The following is a 17,783-nucleotide window of genomic DNA, read 5'->3' as shown; positions in this document are numbered from 1 at the left end:
AGTGAGCAGCAGTCTCTCTGTTAACCAAAAGTTTTAATCACCTCGCTAGTTGATTTGTGCATAGTCGTGTACTGGTTAGCACTGAAGCTGTTTTCAGATTGTTACTGTACTTCTCTGGTGTTGCTCTGTGTGGTCGCTGACTCCATACGTGTATTGAATAGATATTCAGTTTTCTGGTATAGTGATATTGAACTGATGATTTGTGACAAGAAGACCTCTACAATGGGCAGTCCAGTTCCTATGCGCTTCTATGCTGCTGCTGTTATAGCCGCCGTCGCCATTTCGTAAGTTTAAACCTCAGTAGCCGGATAGTGAATTTGAAATCAACTCCAAACTAAGCCCAAAAATTGCGAGATAGAGGGCCGGTTGACCAGGGAGATTTTATCGTTGATGACCGAATGAGATAGTTATTGTGAGGATTAATCTTATGGTTAATGATGAAATGAAATCTCATGGTCATAGATTACAGATTTTGTGATTGATGGAAAATGAAACTTCACTGTTTAGTCAAATTTAGAGTGTCTTAGACAGGTAAAATGTCAAGTATTATTTTGATTAAACTCTAGAACTGATATCTGGTTGGGCTTCCTGAATTCAAACATATTCAATTGAATATTGTTAAGTGATGTTCTTTGCCGAATTAGAGATAGTTTTTGGTGTAGGTTCATTGGATACAACTACATGCCAAATGACAACGATACTAACTTGACAAAATACAAAGCTTCCATCCGGGACAAACTTCCAGAAGAGATGACAGACGAGGAACTAGAGAATCTGGATCCATTCCAGTTCCTACCCCCAGAGAGTGAGATCAAGGCGGCAGAGATGGAACAGCGCAAACTGATGGAGTTCATTGGGAATGAGAAAAAGTCGATCAGTGAGATGACTAGAATTATCAGAGATGATTTGAACACGAAGGATGGCAAGTGCAAAGCACCCTCGGGAAAATTTATCAGCGAGCAGTGTGCTCATATTGTGAGTATGATCTTGTCAATCACAAATTGGTGTCGGATTCAGAAATATTTTTAAAGTTCTAATAGCGATATTCGTTATAATGTTTAGCTTTGATAATTTTTAACCTAAAACAGGGTTGTGCTCGCACAGGTTATTTATTCATCATTTCCCTGTTGATCTCGCCGACAACTTTGTGCTTGATGTTTGCGTTTTGAGTGATCTAAAATGCTCTCTCATTCAAAATTCAAGCAGTTTTTTTTCTCTTGGTTTTTTTTTCGTCGTCATGATTTTTGTTACGACCATATGACGTCACAGCCACTTTTTGTTCATTCGTTCATGCAATTTCAACTGAATTGCATGTGTGACGTCATTTTTCGCTCTTAGTGGAGCGATTTTTTTTGTTCATGCGCGTGATTAAATTTTTGGTCACACTTGACTTACCTCACTCTCAAAAATGACTTCCTCAATTTGAAATTGACTTTTATTTACTTCAATTCAAAGAGATAAGGTCAAATGGGTGTGTGTCACTCTAAATGAAGGTTATTTGAGATCAGCTAATAGAGGCAGCAATACAGATTTTCAATCAAAATATAACAGATCAGCCTTCAATGAAAAGACGAATTTTTTTGGTCTGCCTTTTTTACTGTTTTTTTAGACTGCCGATCTACGAATCTATTGCGGCTATTTTCTGGCAATCTGCCAGCTATGTTTTCGATGGATGTGTAAAACTGACTGATAATGCTTAAAAAACCAAATCCACCCTTTAATGAGTTATAGAGACAGGTTTTTTTTTCAAATTGGTTATCAACTCCGCAAATAATTTTTCTTCTGAAGGATTCTTTTGTGAAATGTGAGATATCAAATAGTTTGTTTGTGAAAAATGGCAATAAATGAACTTCCTTGATAAAAAAATTAAGTGTTTCTTTACCGAACCACGCAAAAAACTGCGTGAATCATAATATCCCCAGCAGGTCACATGGAAAACTCAAAGTTAACCACGGAAAATTAATTTATTCTGCAATGTTTGTCACGTCTGCAGTGTTAGGTCTACGAAAGATCAACAATTTTGTTTGACGTCAATAGTATTTGCGTTTTGTGACGTTGAAATTTTTTGTCTTGGCGAATATTAATTGATTTTTCATTGCTCTCGAATGAGATGCAATTATTGTAAACGTGTTCTTTTTATGCATTTTTTTGCTTTTCCGTTTTGCGCTTTTCTTCTACAATCTTAAACTTCCCAAGAATGAACTTCCCAATGAACTTCCCGCGAATTCATTAAATTATTTGGCTGCTGCTGAATATGTGTTATTGTTGCTGAAATACTGACTAAGACACTTTTTACTTGTGAGAAATGATTTTTTAAATCTGGCTTTTTTTGTTTGTATTTACTTACCCGTTGTTATTGTTGGTGGCTACTTTGTTGCTATCTTCATTTAAGAAAACCATATTGCATTTTAAATTACTGAATACTATAATGTGATTACTGATTTTAAACTGCGGATACGTGTTTGAATATAAGGTTAATTTTCGCGAAGTATCAGTTTTGTCGTTTTTGTTGTTTCTTATCGCTTACTTTATGTCCAATTATTGTTATTGGTGATAAATTTTGGGAATTTGTTCAACGCAGTATGATATTGTTAACTTAATATCATTATATTCAATATAATGGGAGTTATCCTTTGCTCAGGTATTTTTCTGTTTCCGCGGTTTTTTCGGTTTCCTCATACGTTTTTCCTCACTGTCAAATGCTAACGTTTTTCGTAAAAAGGTTGAAATTCGGGTTATTAGTTTTGCTTTAGATTTTACTTCGGTACCTCTACGATTAACTTTTTTAAATCAGTTGTCACCCTCAATTTTAGTTAGGACTATCAGATTCAAAAAGCGGTTTGTTTCGCATATTTAGCAAACTGCTGCTGAATCTGTGTTCTTGAAGTCATTTTTTGCCACATGCTTTGCGCTGTTGGTCTATCGATAGATAAATTTTTTGAGCACACTTAATTAACCTTATTTGAGAACGCAGAAAAGGGATTAACCAAGCTACATAATCATAGAGATGCTTCCTTAAGGACCTTAGTGTTTGAGGTTTGGTTTGAAAGTCAGAAGTTGAATTTAAATTCATTTTTTTTTCAAAAAATGAGGCGCTTACTTTATTTAATCGTGGATTTTTTGTACGAGAAATTGTATTAAGGTTGATTTCTTTTTCAACTTCTCAATATATTGCTCCGTTCAAATATTGTTCATTCCAGTGGAAGAATTAATTACCAGAACTGTGGTCCATAATAACCTCTAATGAAGACATTTGAAGCCCTGGGTGTATGTATTGTGCCTCCCCTCGGTTAAATCAGGCTACAATAGAATCGAGACCCGCCGAGCGCTTTGTCAACGTTAGTTAATTATGTTCTTGTGAGAGTCAGCTCTCAATGTTTTGAAGCAGATTTTTTGGGGTCTTTTCTTTTTCATAGAGCAATTTTTTGTCTCACTGACTTTTTATAGCTCCAATCACGATAGCTTAGTGACGCTATTATTGCCCTTCTTTTAGAGCTGAAAGGTTTTGAATTATTTGGGGGCGCTGTCATTTTCTGACTAGGCGTAATGGTTATCTGTTCTGTTTTATAGGTGAGCTGTCAATAAAATAGAAATTTCGAGGTGTGCATAACGTTTGGAAAAGTTGTTTTGGTTATTAAATTTGATTAAATTTGAAAAGTGGTAAAAGGTCGTAATTTGTTCTTTTTTTAAAGCTGAACGAGGAAAATCGACGTGGAAAATAATTTGTTGGGCGATTAGTCGCGTGCGCCTTTTTATCAGTCTTTTTTTTAAAAAAAATGTTATTAATGGAAGAAAACGGGTAATAGAAATGATATCGGTTCCTCAATTTTGGTTCAGTTTTCAAGTTGTTCTGAAGTTGCTGTTGGCTTTATTCAATTTAGATGTTGCTTCAGTTCTATTGTTGTTTTTATGGCTCCGCGTTTTACGGCTGTTTGTTTGCTATGACTTTGACTCTTATTGTCTTAACAAAATATTAGTGATTTTTTTAATTTTTCCCCTGTTTTTGTTGTCTAATGACGTTGACATTTTTTTTTCAAAAATTCCGTGGTTTATTTAGTTCTGCCCGTTTGTTTTTTTTTGAAAAGGAAGAAGGTAAATTAAGAAATGCCCCTCCTCAACACTGGGTGAATATTGGCTGGTCCGGTGCCCTCCCAGCACTACGTCTTCATAAAGCATTTCGTATTGTTTAAATCTATTAATAAAATGATATATACAAACATCAGCTGAGAAAGTTAAACAAAAGACAGAGAGCATTAGAAAACAAACAACTAATGACGAAAGTAGAAGAGTCAAACTAACGGCCACACTACTTCAACCACAGCTCCCATTGAAGCATCGACAATTTCGCGCCGTCTAAGCGTCCTTGACCCACGAATGCAGAGGATTGTTTGTCCTTGACCACGAATCTGCCCGTTTGTGGAGATATTGCCGCTTGATCTCAAAATAGTTCCCTAAAACTATGCGCTTCAGTTTTTAGCTATTTTTTTTGATAACTTGGATACAAATTGTGAAAATTTGAATGCTGCAGTTATTTGATGTCCTTTTTGTCCTTTTTTTAACTCATCGAATTTTTCATAGATGTTTTTTGACGTAAAAGTTGTATGGTATGGCGTGGTTGTATTGGTATTGGTTTAGTATTGGTTGTTTTTCTCAACCATCTATCCATCTATAGGTTACCGTCTCTTTGTGACTGTAGATCGCTGTCACGGCAGTACCTGGTTCGTACTGTGGTGTGTGTAATTGGCAATCAAGGGCTTTTTTGGCGAAAGAAGCAGTGTCTGCGAGTTTTAAAAAAATTATTGCTTTATTAATTGCTCTCAAACGAAGTTTGTAGCAATTATAGTAGTCCTGTTGGTCTTTTTTTACGCGATTTTTCGCTTGACCGATTTTTCGTCTGACGCTTTTGACTTCAAAAGTCCTCAAAAACGGGATAAACAGGTAGCGCCCAGCGGTCATTAAGTGCTCTTAGAGCCTTTCAGCTCTGTTTCACGCTCAAACTTTTTGGAGACTCTCAAACGACCGCTCACCGGTCGTTTGAGAGCAATTCGCCCGACGTTAGTCGGTTATGTTTATACATTCCGGCTAAATGCTATTGTATTCATTGAATTAGATATACATGTGTATATGATGGACAACCATCAACATTTAGAAAAGTTATCTGAACCCGAAGAATGTGAGAGCCATCGTTGGATGTATTAGACCTGAGTTCATGGCGTCCCTGAATAAATTGGCTTTAAAATTTGATTAGTAAAGTAAAAGTTGTGGCTTATTGCTGTGCCATAGATAATTGGATGGCTGGTGGAACATCTTTGTTCTTCAACGTTATTTTTGTTTCTTTCGTTTTGATGATTCTGATTAATTTGATTCCGATCAGTTTTTAGATGCGAATATTTGCATGTAGTGTCTCAACGCTATTAGTTAAAAAAATTTATTCTTCACTTTGACCAAATTCTTGCCTCTGTTACTTTTGTATTTTGCGTTTCGTTGTTATACTGAAACTGTGTGCCCAATCCTGTATTGAGTTGGTGTCCATTAATAGATATCACATCACCTTTTGCCATAAATTTAGTTCAGCTAGGTATTGCTATTAATTTTGCCTTGATTAGCATATTATCTGTGTTTGCTTTCTAGTCAGACGACAGTTAAACGAAAAGAAAATAGATCGAAAACCTTTGGTTAAAGGATATTATCGTACGCCGAAGAGCTTAATGCTATTTTAGGATCTATTCTGCCCCCTCCCCCAGTGTTTTACGCCCCTAGTTACAAATTATATGTTATATAGCACGTTACTATGTAAAAAATTAGCACGTGCGCTTGGGGGGGGGGGGGGGCATAAAAAATATAAGCCCACTAAGCTGGGGGGCCGAAACAGAATAGATTCCTATTTTATATAGTCTGTGGCACCGCTTAAATTTTTCAGTCCCGGTTTGTAATTTTTCGGTTCAACTGTTCGGTCGACCGACTGCACGTGCAAACTATCTATCATTATTTTTTTGTCTCTTCAGCGATACACTAATTCAGTTCGAATTTGAACTCATTCATATTTACATACTGGTGGCAACTTAGTGATTAGTATAGTATCGATTTATTGAGACGTCGATTGATAAATTTGAGATCTGAAATGAGCACTAGTTCCAACTTTTCCCTGGACCTGGAGTCGTTAGAGGTGACAAACGCAGACCTATTTCAGGAGGAGAAAGCGTATAGAGAGATCGCGGGAGTGAATCTTTTCTTCATTACGACCGAGTGCAGTGATTCGCTCAAGAATGGCAAGCCATGGGTCATATTCTTGCACGGGGCTAAATTCTCCTCTCAGAATTGGATTGACATCAATTTCTTACGCATGACGGCCAAAATGGGCTTCAACAACATCGCCTTAGATTTGCCAGGTTTGAAAACAAACTCGGTTCATTTTTGAAAAAGCATCTACAGAAAAAAAAGATGGTGACAAGGAACAGATTTGTAGAGAATGCAATCCGATAGTCCGTAATTGGTGGCCATGTTCTGGAGTAGTTTAATACGGGAACCAAATCGACATCAGATCTACAATTACTTTTTAATTGCTCTCAAACGAAGTTTAGCAATTATATTAGTCCTGTGGGTCTTTTTTATGCGATTTTTTGCTTGACCAATTTTTCGTCTGAGGCATTTGACTTTTCGTCCTCAAAAACGGGATGAGCAGGTAGCGCCTAGTGGGCCTTAAGTTCTCGTAGAGCCTTGCAGCTCACTAGTCTTCAAGTATGCGGTTCACAGAAACTGTTTTGGAGACTTATGGTGTGAATGGCGGTTCTTAGAGGTTGACCCCCTCTCACAGTTGCCCTCCGCCCCGCTGATGCTCCCACCCCCCATCAACCCCCGGTGCACCCCCCCCCCCCCCGCTGCACTCACTTACGCCCCTTCAATTAAGCTAAAGCTAGCCTCACTAAACCGTGCCTAGCTACTGACGAAGCCAACCGCTAGCCGGTCGTTTGAGAGCAATTCGCCCAACGTTAGTCGGTTATGTTTGGCTTTTACTGATTAAGTACAATATAGGACCAAATAAATTGATTTGAAAATATATAGGGGCTTGTTTCGGGTATTCTTCCATCTGAACCATTGTGTCGGATAGAAAATGGACCTTTTATCTAGAAAAACATTAGTTAATTCTTCGACTCAAAAGAGTCTCGGGAGAAAAGCACATGTACATTCTGACTAAGATTATTCTTTGCTCATTTAGCCTGTTGAAATATAACCTTGTGACCTTTCACATTGGACCTGCATTATAGGGTATGGTAAGACGGGGTCTGGTGGGAACCCTGTGCCAGACAGTGACTTTATTGAGGCTGTGGTTGCACACTTCCAACTGGACAAGTACATTGTGGTTACTCCCTCCATGAGTGGAAAGTACGGCATGCCTCTGCTCAAAAAGTGAGTCAAATATTCAATAGCCAACCTTCCAATCCCTACTGATAGGAAAGGGTAACAATTTTGCAGTAAATCAACGTCAAAGTAATAACTTAGTGAAAAGTGGTGAAAATTGAGTATCGAAAACTTTGGAAAAAAAACCAAAGTGACCATCTTGGTCATTTAGCTGGGTACGATGAAAGTGTTTAACGGAACCTAAAAGTATACTACACCCATGTGTGATTTTTAATTGCTCCTGAACGCCGAGTGGTTAGTGCATCTGGTTATGGATCGGGAGGTCAGTGGTTCCAATCCCAGCAGGGTCAAATGTTTTTGAACCCGCCTGTCGTTCGAGAGCAATTATTCGGACATTAGTCGGGTTTGTTTGTAATGTGATTCCTACTCAATTCTGTAGCGACGAGTTTTCAATTATCAAACGGGTACTTTTAACGGTAAACGTGAAAGCCAAAAGCAAGCAGGTTCATGAAGGAAAAGGAAGGCTTGATGTATATCTGATCTGTCAATTTCAAATCTGTCAATTTTAAAATCTATCAAATTTAAAATACATGTTTCAATTGAGTACATGTTGCTAAAAAATAAAAACCATTAGATATCAACTTAAATCTGTAAATAGGTTCATTCATAGATTATGTCATACTTCTACAAAAACAACGACAATTGCAGACAAAAGCCAAAAATTAAATTATTTTTTTTTTGCAAAAAAGCGGTGTCGAAGACGCTAAAATAATAATCAACACACTTAAATTTTTAGATATGTTCATGTGTGCCTTCCTTTAACATCAATAATGCAATATGTGAACTGTAATTAATGAGACTAGGTAGCAAGTACAAAAAGGAACAGAAAAGCGCCACGTTAAAAATACGTCCACAATTTTTAAAGAATTATTTTTGAAATTCATGAAAAGTTTATCAACCGAAATCATTAAGTAGATTCTTTTGATCACCCATTGGAGGCCGGTAAAAGAAAAATACAATTAACTCTGCTAGAAGATGGTGTCGAAGCCGCTAAAAAACCATAATTTTTCACGGGAAAAAATATCCAATTGTGCCTTTTTAAACGCCAATAAATTGAATATGTGACCTGTCAGTATTTTGACCAGACAAGGAAAAGAACCTCAAAGACAGGCAAATGTCCAAAAATTGAAAATATTTTGTGAAACTTTGTAGTATCAATGCAGATGAACCGATGCGACATTGATTGTAGTATCAATGCCGCAATAAAGATTAAGTGGTGATCCATTTGAAAGACGTTGCGATTTATTTTTCCTAACTCAGCCACAAGTTGGCCAAAAAAGAGAAAAAGGTGGCAAAAATCAATAACACATTGGATATTTTGAGAACAATTATTTTTAAGTGTCAAAACGACCATAAGCTTTCGACTAAAAAACTAAATAGGTTTCGTTGCGCTTCCTTAGGATGCCAATTGGACCAGTCGGTGAACTTTGATTTGAATTGTTCTCTTCGGCAATTAAAATAAAAAATGGCAACAAATTCAAAATTGTTTCAAAAGAAGACGGACTGATCACAATGCGAAATATTTTTGGGCTGTAAAAACAATGTTTAAGGCAAAACTATCCTGGCTATTGCTTCTTGTCCATTTCTAACACGCAATTGTTCAGAATATTTTGGACAGTTTATTTCAACGAAAAATGTCATTTTATCAAATGAAATTGATACATTTCGTATAATTATCGAATTAAATTAGCGAAAACCTGCAAATTGTGTAAGATTTTGTTAGCTGTTTTTAGGTGTTTTAATCCGTCAAATTTTAGTAAAGTGTACTAGGGAAGCTTATTTTGTGCCATTTTTGATGAAGAGGAGCTAAATTTTCAACAATTTAGGGAAATTTTAGCCAAAAAGTTTGATCAATGTTCAACAACCCTCTTCTATATGTAAGGGAGAAGATTATTGATAACAATTTGAATACATTTTAAAGCAAAATTGCCAAAAGAAATTGCGAATAAAAATGGAAAATGTAAACAAAATCAACGGAAATCAGTCAAATATTCACAAAACATTAACCTGGATAACTCCGTGGAAAAAATGAAATCTTTTTAATTGTATTTTCTACGCTGGACAGGCTTTCGACCAGAATTGACCGAACAAAAAGCCCATCGAAATAAAAAGTTCCTCCACCACTAAAGTCGGTCGGAACAATAACTGATTGCGCGATCTTTGTGATAAAAATGTGGATGTTTAATTTGCAAGACGTGACCGAGAATGGTGAAGAATTGTAATAAGTTGCGTAACTTAGAAAGTGTTTAGAAACAAGAAAGATGTGGCTGCATTTGTGGCTGTAGCACCTGTCAATACCGATATGATTGATAATGCCCAATCCATCACGGTCAGTATCTTTAGTTTTGCATTCAACACGAGTTGTGTTAAAATTATTTCAGATCTTAACAGAATAGCATTCCATTTTGAACGGTATCATTTTTTACCAATTAGCGATCTTGTAGTAGTACTTGCTTAATTTGCAAAAAAAACTATGCTATTTCCTTTTTTTGACGAATTTTGTTATATCTTTGTCTACTTTGTTATAGACACCGACTCTTGTGATTGTGGGCGAGAATGATAAGCAGTTGGGAACGACATCGATTGAGCATTTGTCCAAACTGAAGAGCCCCAAAGTGGTCAAGGTTAAGGAGGCCGGACACCCTTGCTACTTAGACCAACCAAAAGTGTTCATGCGAGAGTTCTTCGAGTTCCTTCTCTGTGACGTCAAGTATTAAAACAGCATACGATTCTTTGTATATTAGAAGTTGGATTCGCTGATGTTTGTGAACTGCGCTCTTCTTTCTATTCGTGTCTTTTTCCCAGTCTTCTTCCATATGTATTTGATTTTAAATGCCTTAATGTATCATTTTTTTGTGAATACTTATACATACAGTGTACATTAAAATAAATCATTCAAGTTTCAGTACTGGTCCCAGAAATTTTCAAGCGGACATCAAAATATAATATTTCGAAAAAATAGAGCGCATCAAATTTTTAAAAGCCTCGAGGTCAGTTCAATTTGAAAAATGAATTCAGAAAATGATAACATGGCTTGAAAGAAGCCTTCTTTCACATCGTTGAACGAAATAAGAAAGAATTAATTTCTCCAAATAACCAAAATATAGGATCATGAACACATTGCGATGGAGGGGGCACTCAACGAGTATAGTCACAGCTTCTTTTCAGACTGCCCATGATTCAGAACGGTTTCATCGCTACATCTCAGTTTTGTTATAGCTCCGAAGCTGTAACATGAGCGGAGCTATATTGCTGTGCTCTTGGTTTTTTACAATTCAAAGAATTTGAATTTTATTGGGGCGCTGTCTTTTTCTCAAGATCTCTTCATACATTTTCATGATTTTTGAAGTCAAATTAGAGTAGTGATTTTGGTCACGCCGAAACAAGAAATGGAGCGAAAAAGCGAGTTGGTTTGTGGCGTGAAACGGTGTTTGAACAAAAGTTCGCTTTCTCGCTAATGGTTTTTTGTTCACATGCGGCAATTTCACTTTGGTTTTTACTGTTTTTTCAATTTTTTCGATCGGATTTTTTCTAAATGGTTTTACCAATCCATTCATTGTTCATTCTGGGCCTAGTTTTTTGTTGGAATAAAATTTACATTTCTCGCTAGTGGTTTTGTTCTCGCTAGCGGCATTTTGACATTGATTTTCGTTTTTTTAGCCGATTTGTTTAGAAATAGTGTTTCCAATTCAACCGTAGTCGGTTCTAGGTCTAGTGTTTTGTTTAGTCAATGAAAATTCTTTGAATTGTACGTCAGGACTTCTCCTGTTATTTTTTTTGTTTCGTCGTCTGACGCTGTTTTCGTTTTACGTTTGTTCACACCTCAAAACTGAAAAATCAAATTTTCTGAATGACTTCTTCCTTTCATTAACTGCTTTTGAGCGCGTTACGTCATTTCTCACTCTCTCTAGCAAAAGGTTCTTGCGCGATTAGATTTTGATCATAAATGACTTAAGTCACTCAATAAAATGACTTTTGCTTTTTGAAATTTAAGTTTATTCTGAATTAGTTTAAGCTCAAAGGAACTCATGTGTGTAATAAGGGTCCCTAATGAAACTACGTCTGCGCAGTGAATTTTAACAAGCTTTGTTACATAGATTTTTGAGCGGAGTCAACTTTTTCAAGTTATATCTGTTTCTATCTCTATCATACGGCACGCAAGTCTATTCTTTCGCAGCTATTCCGGCAAACTGCCTGCTTCGTTATTCTGATTAAGTAATGCGCAACGGAATTTGCACCCCGGACGCTGATAATAAGCATCACAAAACAAAAAATAAAAATTGAATACATAGACAAACCTTTCAATTCGTGATTACACACCAAATAAAAATTTTTTCAATAAAGACAAAAACTCGAAACTTCTTTGACAGGCAAGTCTTAAATATCTCTCGGATTTATGTCAAGCGAATTTTATATAGTTTAATTTTTGATTTAGTTTAGTACAGCGGAACTTGATTGAATAACGTTCTTTTTTTCTTTTGCATTATGGCAATTTCATTCAATTAGCTGCTCTTTGCCTTGTTTCTTTTTCTGTGGTGAAAAAAATAAGTTTGCGGAGTGATTTTACGACGAATTTTAATATCTCGTAGATGTGCTTATCGTAAGCTGATAACACAGTGTTTACGGAGAACGTCCTCACAAGTGTCCACTCTCTTAAATGAATGCATTTTAATCTTTTTTCAAAATATGTAGGAAGAAGGGAAAAACAGCGGTCTTAATCTAAAATTCCATGTTGAATATTAGGACTGACATTTTGATTAGTTTTTTATAATTGTCTCCTTGGCAACTCAATTTTGCAACTATGCCACAATGCTTGCTCATTCTGTTGCGTCTTTGTTCGATGTGATTCACAAAAGCTAACTGAGTCGGTAGAAACCTCGATCTATTTACATTTTCACTATTATTTACCGTCGTTGAATTTAAAACAAAGTATGTTTTGTCGCTCAACGTTTTAGTTGCTTTGATGCTCATCTGCTTTATTTAAATTTACAAACAACCTATTGGAGCTTAGCCACTGTTCAGGCGTTAGCAGATCTCTTTCGAGCTCAGTTGTTTGCACTGCTGCGGCTGTCAAATGTATGTCGTGAGCAATGAGAAATACATCAACCTTTTTTCAGGCTAAAGGTAAATCCTTCACATAGATAGTGAAAAGAAGGGGGCAAGGGTTGATACCTGAGCAACACTACACTTCAATTGCTCCGAGTTTCAGAATACATCATTTAAATACACAAGTTGTGATCTGCTTTGAAGAAAAGATTGGAACCACTTTAAATCTTTTCCTCTAAATCCATAGCACTCTAACCTCTCGCTCCAAGCCAAGCATCAGACTGATCGATTGCGTCAATATGTTTCTTAAGATATAAGAAAAAAGTGTACACAATACCATATTGGCTTGGTATCTCAATTTGTAAGTGAATTGGACAAGTGCATCAACTGTACTGTGTTTATTGCGAAAACTGAACTGCCTGGTATAGACCAGAGAAAAGTTTTCAAAGCAAGAATAAACCAGGTTAATTATTGCCCTTTCAAATATTTGAGTACCTACAATAAGTAGTTAATTTGGCCTGTTGATGTTTTCATCAGATTACAATCCAGATTTGAGAGCAAAACTTTTGCTACGTACATATAGTAAAATTAGCCTGTCGTTGTTTTGATCAAATTTGGATCCGGATTTGTGCACAGAACTTTTGCTTTTGCTTATTGCTCAGAAAATATTCAATCTTCGAATGAATAGTTGCTCAGAATAGGTAGTTGTTCGATAGTTTCTGTTGTCGATATAATAACTTAAATGTAACCATCAAAGTCTTCATCAGCGGAAGATTTTTATCTTCACCTATTTCTTCTCCATCTCCTTGTTTGTTGCTCTGTTTATAAAAATTGACTGTTTAAGGCTACTTAGAATAAGCGCGCTTTGACTGCGAGGTGCTTGCTTATGCCGAGGCCAACGCTGGCAAAAAATTAATTTATTGCCTTTGCGTTTTTAGGGCTGACTAAACTTCCCGTTTCGTCAGTTGCGTAATTTTGAGAGCCTTGCCACTCAACTCAATTTATCAACCTGCTTTTTGTTACAAATACTATCTGAAATTGTTATGAGCCACTGGACATGTTGTATATTCCGTTTTGTTCTTAGGTTATTGAATTGTTGTTCTACCATTTTGGCATTCTCGAAATCAATTTTAGTGTTTTTGTTATACTAATAGCTTTCAATAATGAATCAAAGTTGTCCAAAGCTAGAGATGGTTTACTTAAAAGGAACTATTTTCTCTACTTTTTTTAATTCTTTATTAAGCTCGACTAAAGCAAAACGTAGTCTGGGTTAATGGCCTTAGTTCGCAAACTCCCAGAACAATAATTGGCGACCTTTAAACATTGATAGTTACTACTAGTTAGGAAGGAGCAGAGGTGGGTTGTTTTCAAAAGCCACTTGTCACATGAGTATTAGAGGTCATTTGGGAGGGGATGTGGGGAAATGAGTGTATTAGCAGATTGAATAACGAGATATCCTGTGGGGAATAATTCAATTCAGGAACTTATTACACTTGAAGTGGGGAATTGAATGGATGAATAATCACATTCGGGAAATCTGAACAGGATAAAGGGCGGGTAATTCCAACAACACTGAATTAAGTTAAGTTCAATTCAGCAACAGTTTGCAATAGTAAGAAATGGAAGAAATCAATCGAGAGATCTGTCCTCGGAAGTTGTCCGTTGAAACACAAACATACAGGAAAGAACGGATTTAGTGGAGTGTGACCTATGTGTGAGGTTGGTGTATCGATGCAATGGTGGATGTCCGTTGATAAAATTGCGTTTTTTTGGGGATGGTTTTTTCAACTTTTGCGAGCAAAGTGCGGATAAAAGCCCTAATGGAGTGGTGCGGTTATCTAAGCAACATTCCCCAAGCAAACGAAAATTTTCTCGTTGATTGCGAGGATACTCTTGTAATGAACTCAAAAAACCGGCCTTTATAAAGGCCTCCAAATCTTGAACATTTTAATCTGTGTGCAGATGTAAGTTTGTGTGCGTGTGTAAGTGCATGTGTGCGTGTGTGTGGGTACCTGTATGGCCGTGTACGTGTGGGTACTTGTATGCACGTGCACGTCTGGTTACGTGTATGCACGTGTACGTTTGGGTACGTGTATGCACATTTACGTGTGTGTACGTGTATGCACATGTACGTGTGGGTACGTGTATGCGCGTGTACGTGTATGCACGAGTACGTGTGGGTACCTGTATGCATGTGTGCGTTTGGGTACGTGTATGCACGTGTACAAGTGTTTCCTGATTTGCTGGAGATAACTGTAGTTTTCATTGTTTTTGGTTTCTCTGCTAATTTCAGTTTCTTTACAGCAACAGTATCAGAAAAGCCTTGTCTTAGTTATTCAATGAACTCCTCATGCTCTTCACCAAGCACATTGCGTTTTTTTCAGCTTGCTGAAAAAAAGTTTCCAGTTGAGGAAGATGGGTCACATGAAGTTTGTCTGGTTCATCAAACCAATCGTATGGCAATATCCTTCTTGTTTAGTTATTTCATAAGCTTTCAAAAACTTGTCTAGATTAACCGATCCTCCAAGAAAGTTTATTATGTCTAAGAAGTGAAGACCAAATAAGTTCATGCCAATGATTTGATTGTTCTTTCGTGCAACTGGGGGAGTACAGTTACGCTCTTTCATGAGAATGTTCAGCAATGGTTCCTTTATCAAATTCAAATCGTACCGAGAACTGTTGCAACCAAACACCGGAAAATCGCGACAATAGCGGGTAAAATTCTGGTGTAGACTGAATTGTACGTAATTTGAACTTGAGTTGAATGAGCCTTACCTTTTGATCAGTTTCCAATTCAGTTTCAGTCGATTGATCATCAATCAAAAAAATTAATCGATGAAATTTATAGTCATCCACAAGCGGTAGCTGGTTCGAAATTTTGGCCTCCTCAGCTTCTAGATGTTCGATAACGAAAAAGTCCTTCTCTCATTTTCCGCTCACTCTCTTCCGACAACTCTAAAAGCTGATCAATAAACTGTCTGACTAATTCCTCTGGATTTCAGTTGCACAGGAACAATAGGATGCCAAATTTGTTTGTTGCGATAGAAACACTTATAGGAACGTGTATCCTAACCCAGGTTATTGAGTAAGTTGCGTTTAACTGATCATTCAATACTGTTATAGATTCGAAATCAAATACTGCTAGGTTTCTGAACTTTTGTTTGTCCAAACTAAATTCAGCACCAACTTCAAAAAGACGATCAAATGTTGGCTCTTTTAGTTCATACGGTCCATTGGGGTAGACATGTCTGATTCGACCATCATGAATTTTTGTGTCTTTCTAAATTGAAATGGTTTATCGAAAAACTGATCGCTGTTGAAGCTACGCATCTTCTTCAAAATCGAGTTGATATCAGAGACCAAACAGATATGAGCATTGAAACTGATCACATTTACAGTTTGTTGCGGCTGCTCAAGAATCTCAGCGGAACCGATATATCACAGCCTGGTTCTCGAGTTTTACGCCGGCCTGGTTCTTCACTGGGTTCGAGTGACTAATGATCTCGCAGAAATAATTAGTCGCTCGGACGTATTAAAGGACTGTAACTTTAATTTTGTTGATTGAAGTTAAGAAAATCCTTAGTGATAATCTATGTTCAATCTCGTGCTGAAGTTTGTAAGGCTTCAACCAGTTTTAGTAATGTTGCTAACTTCTCGTTAAGTAAACTCAACTAACTTAGAACTCGCAAGATCTTAAGATCTAGCAAAACTTAGCAAAAAGACTAAAGTTGTTAAAGAATCAAATTTTAGTCAATCTGAGAGCCAACTGCTCTTGATAAGTTTCTAATGGTTCTAAATACAATACGGTTTCACTAATCAAACAATTGGGTTGAAGTAAATAATCAAATAATTATCAATTATAATATCATCATTACTTGTTTCTGATTAATTAATCAAGAAAATGATATAGGTCATTGTTTACATAGTAAATGTCAAATTACTGCAATATTTGCTTTTGTTGACATAAGCACGGATGGTTATTACGTGGCTCTTAATGCCTCGAATGTACGACATTTCACATTAAATGGTCATCTAAAGTATCATAGATTTAACAATTTAAGAATTTAACAATAAATAACAAAATATCGAAAACTGCCAATTTTGCACCATATAAGTGCTAATAGCCACACTTGTGGGTCTGATGCAATAACGTTCGTTGGGTCCATGAGTAGCTTAGAGGTAACCCTAACCGTCTGCCATGACCTCGGGTTTCTCGGGTTTTGCCTTCCCAAAATCGGGGGGGGGGGTGTACAGATTTTCGGTCCCAACTTGTAAAATCTTTCAGTTTTGACTATTTATGAGTTTTGACAAATTTCAAGTTTTTTCAGTTCCAAAAGTTATTTGCTGTCTGATGGCTTTTGTAGCTCATTTGAAGTGGCGCCAACACTTCTTTTGAATTTTTTTCAATGACACTTCACCAAGTACTTGACGACCGTTGTCAAAGTAAACTGAATAAACCTGAACATTTACTGACAAAATCTTCTAAAACAGGAATCTGATCAAAATCAACACATGGGAATCCATCTGGTTCCTGGTTAATGTACCGTAAGAACTTTGAGATAATCTCCATGGTTTTTTCAACATAATCAATTTCACCATATATATTGTAAGGGAGAGCTCTGATCATGCCTAGGTTATCGTTGTAGGGTTCGCGACTTTTTCGATTTCGTAACAACCTTTCACGTGAGCATGTCTTAACATAACTTCGGGTTAATTAACTGCTCCACATCCCAATAGGACATCCTTCATATCATACAGAAATAACGACACGTTTGTGAGGGTGTAGAACTTCCACTTAGTATCGTTTCACACAGTAATTCACACAGTAAATTATTTGAAAATAAGTTTTTCTCTCAAAATGAGTAGTAACCAAATTTGAGAAGTTTTTCCTCAAAAGAGAATTGAGAATTATCTCAATCTTTAATAAAAAAAATGAGAGTTGAACAAGATTGGAGTTGGCCTGTGCAATGATTGTCGTGTAATCAATAACCTGAATCGTTTGCGGAGTATTCGTATTCGAGCGACACTAGGTCGCTTGAGAATTTGGAAAGGAATTCGCTGATGGAAGGGGAGGGCATTCAGGTAAACTGAATAAACCTGAACATTTACTGACAAAGTCTTTTTAAACAGGAATCTGATCAAAATCAACACATGGGAATCCATCTGGTTCCTGGTTAGTGTACCGTAAGAACTTTGAGATAATCTCCATGGTTTTTTCAACATAATCAATTTCACCATATATATTGTAAGGGAGAGCTCTGATCATGCCTAGGTTATCGTTGTAGGGTTCGCGACTTTTTCGATTTCGTAACAACCTT

At 36.7% G+C, this 17,783-nt stretch overlaps 1 protein-coding gene across 1 annotated transcript; it reads left to right on the top strand.

The window, feature by feature from the left end:
* The first annotated feature begins 62 nt into the window (after window positions 1-62).
* Window positions 63-10,324, top strand: LOC142344815 (putative protein-lysine deacylase ABHD14B). The gene is made up of 6 exons (XM_075396794.1): window positions 63-284; window positions 663-975; window positions 6,191-6,389; window positions 7,266-7,407; window positions 9,670-9,748; window positions 9,948-10,324. The coding sequence occupies exons 1-6, from the start codon at window positions 196-198 to the stop codon at window positions 10,134-10,136; spliced, it is 1,011 nt and encodes a 336-aa protein (XP_075252909.1). The 5' UTR covers window positions 63-195; the 3' UTR covers window positions 10,137-10,324.
* The last annotated feature ends 7,459 nt before the right edge of the window (window positions 10,325-17,783 follow it).

Source organism: Convolutriloba macropyga, chromosome 1 (assembly GCF_964194025.1).
Source record: "Convolutriloba macropyga chromosome 1, txConMacr16.3, whole genome shotgun sequence".
Taxonomy (NCBI): domain Eukaryota; kingdom Metazoa; phylum Xenacoelomorpha; order Acoela; family Convolutidae; genus Convolutriloba; species Convolutriloba macropyga.
The sequence above is the reverse complement of the archived record's forward strand: the minus strand, read 5'-3'. Positions and strand labels throughout refer to the sequence as shown.

Bases quoted from the DNA above. Each gene is read 5' to 3' on its own strand.
- LOC142344815 (XM_075396794.1), top strand. From the start codon at position 196: ATGATTTGTGACAAGAAGACCTCTACAATGGGCAGTCCAGTTCCTATG. The intron at 6,390-7,265 runs GTTTGAAAACAA...CCTGCATTATAG, and splicing joins CATCGCCTTAGATTTGCCAG to GGTATGGTAAGACGGGGTCT. The intron at 7,408-9,669 runs GTGAGTCAAATA...GAAAGTGTTTAG, and splicing joins GGCATGCCTCTGCTCAAAAA to AAACAAGAAAGATGTGGCTG.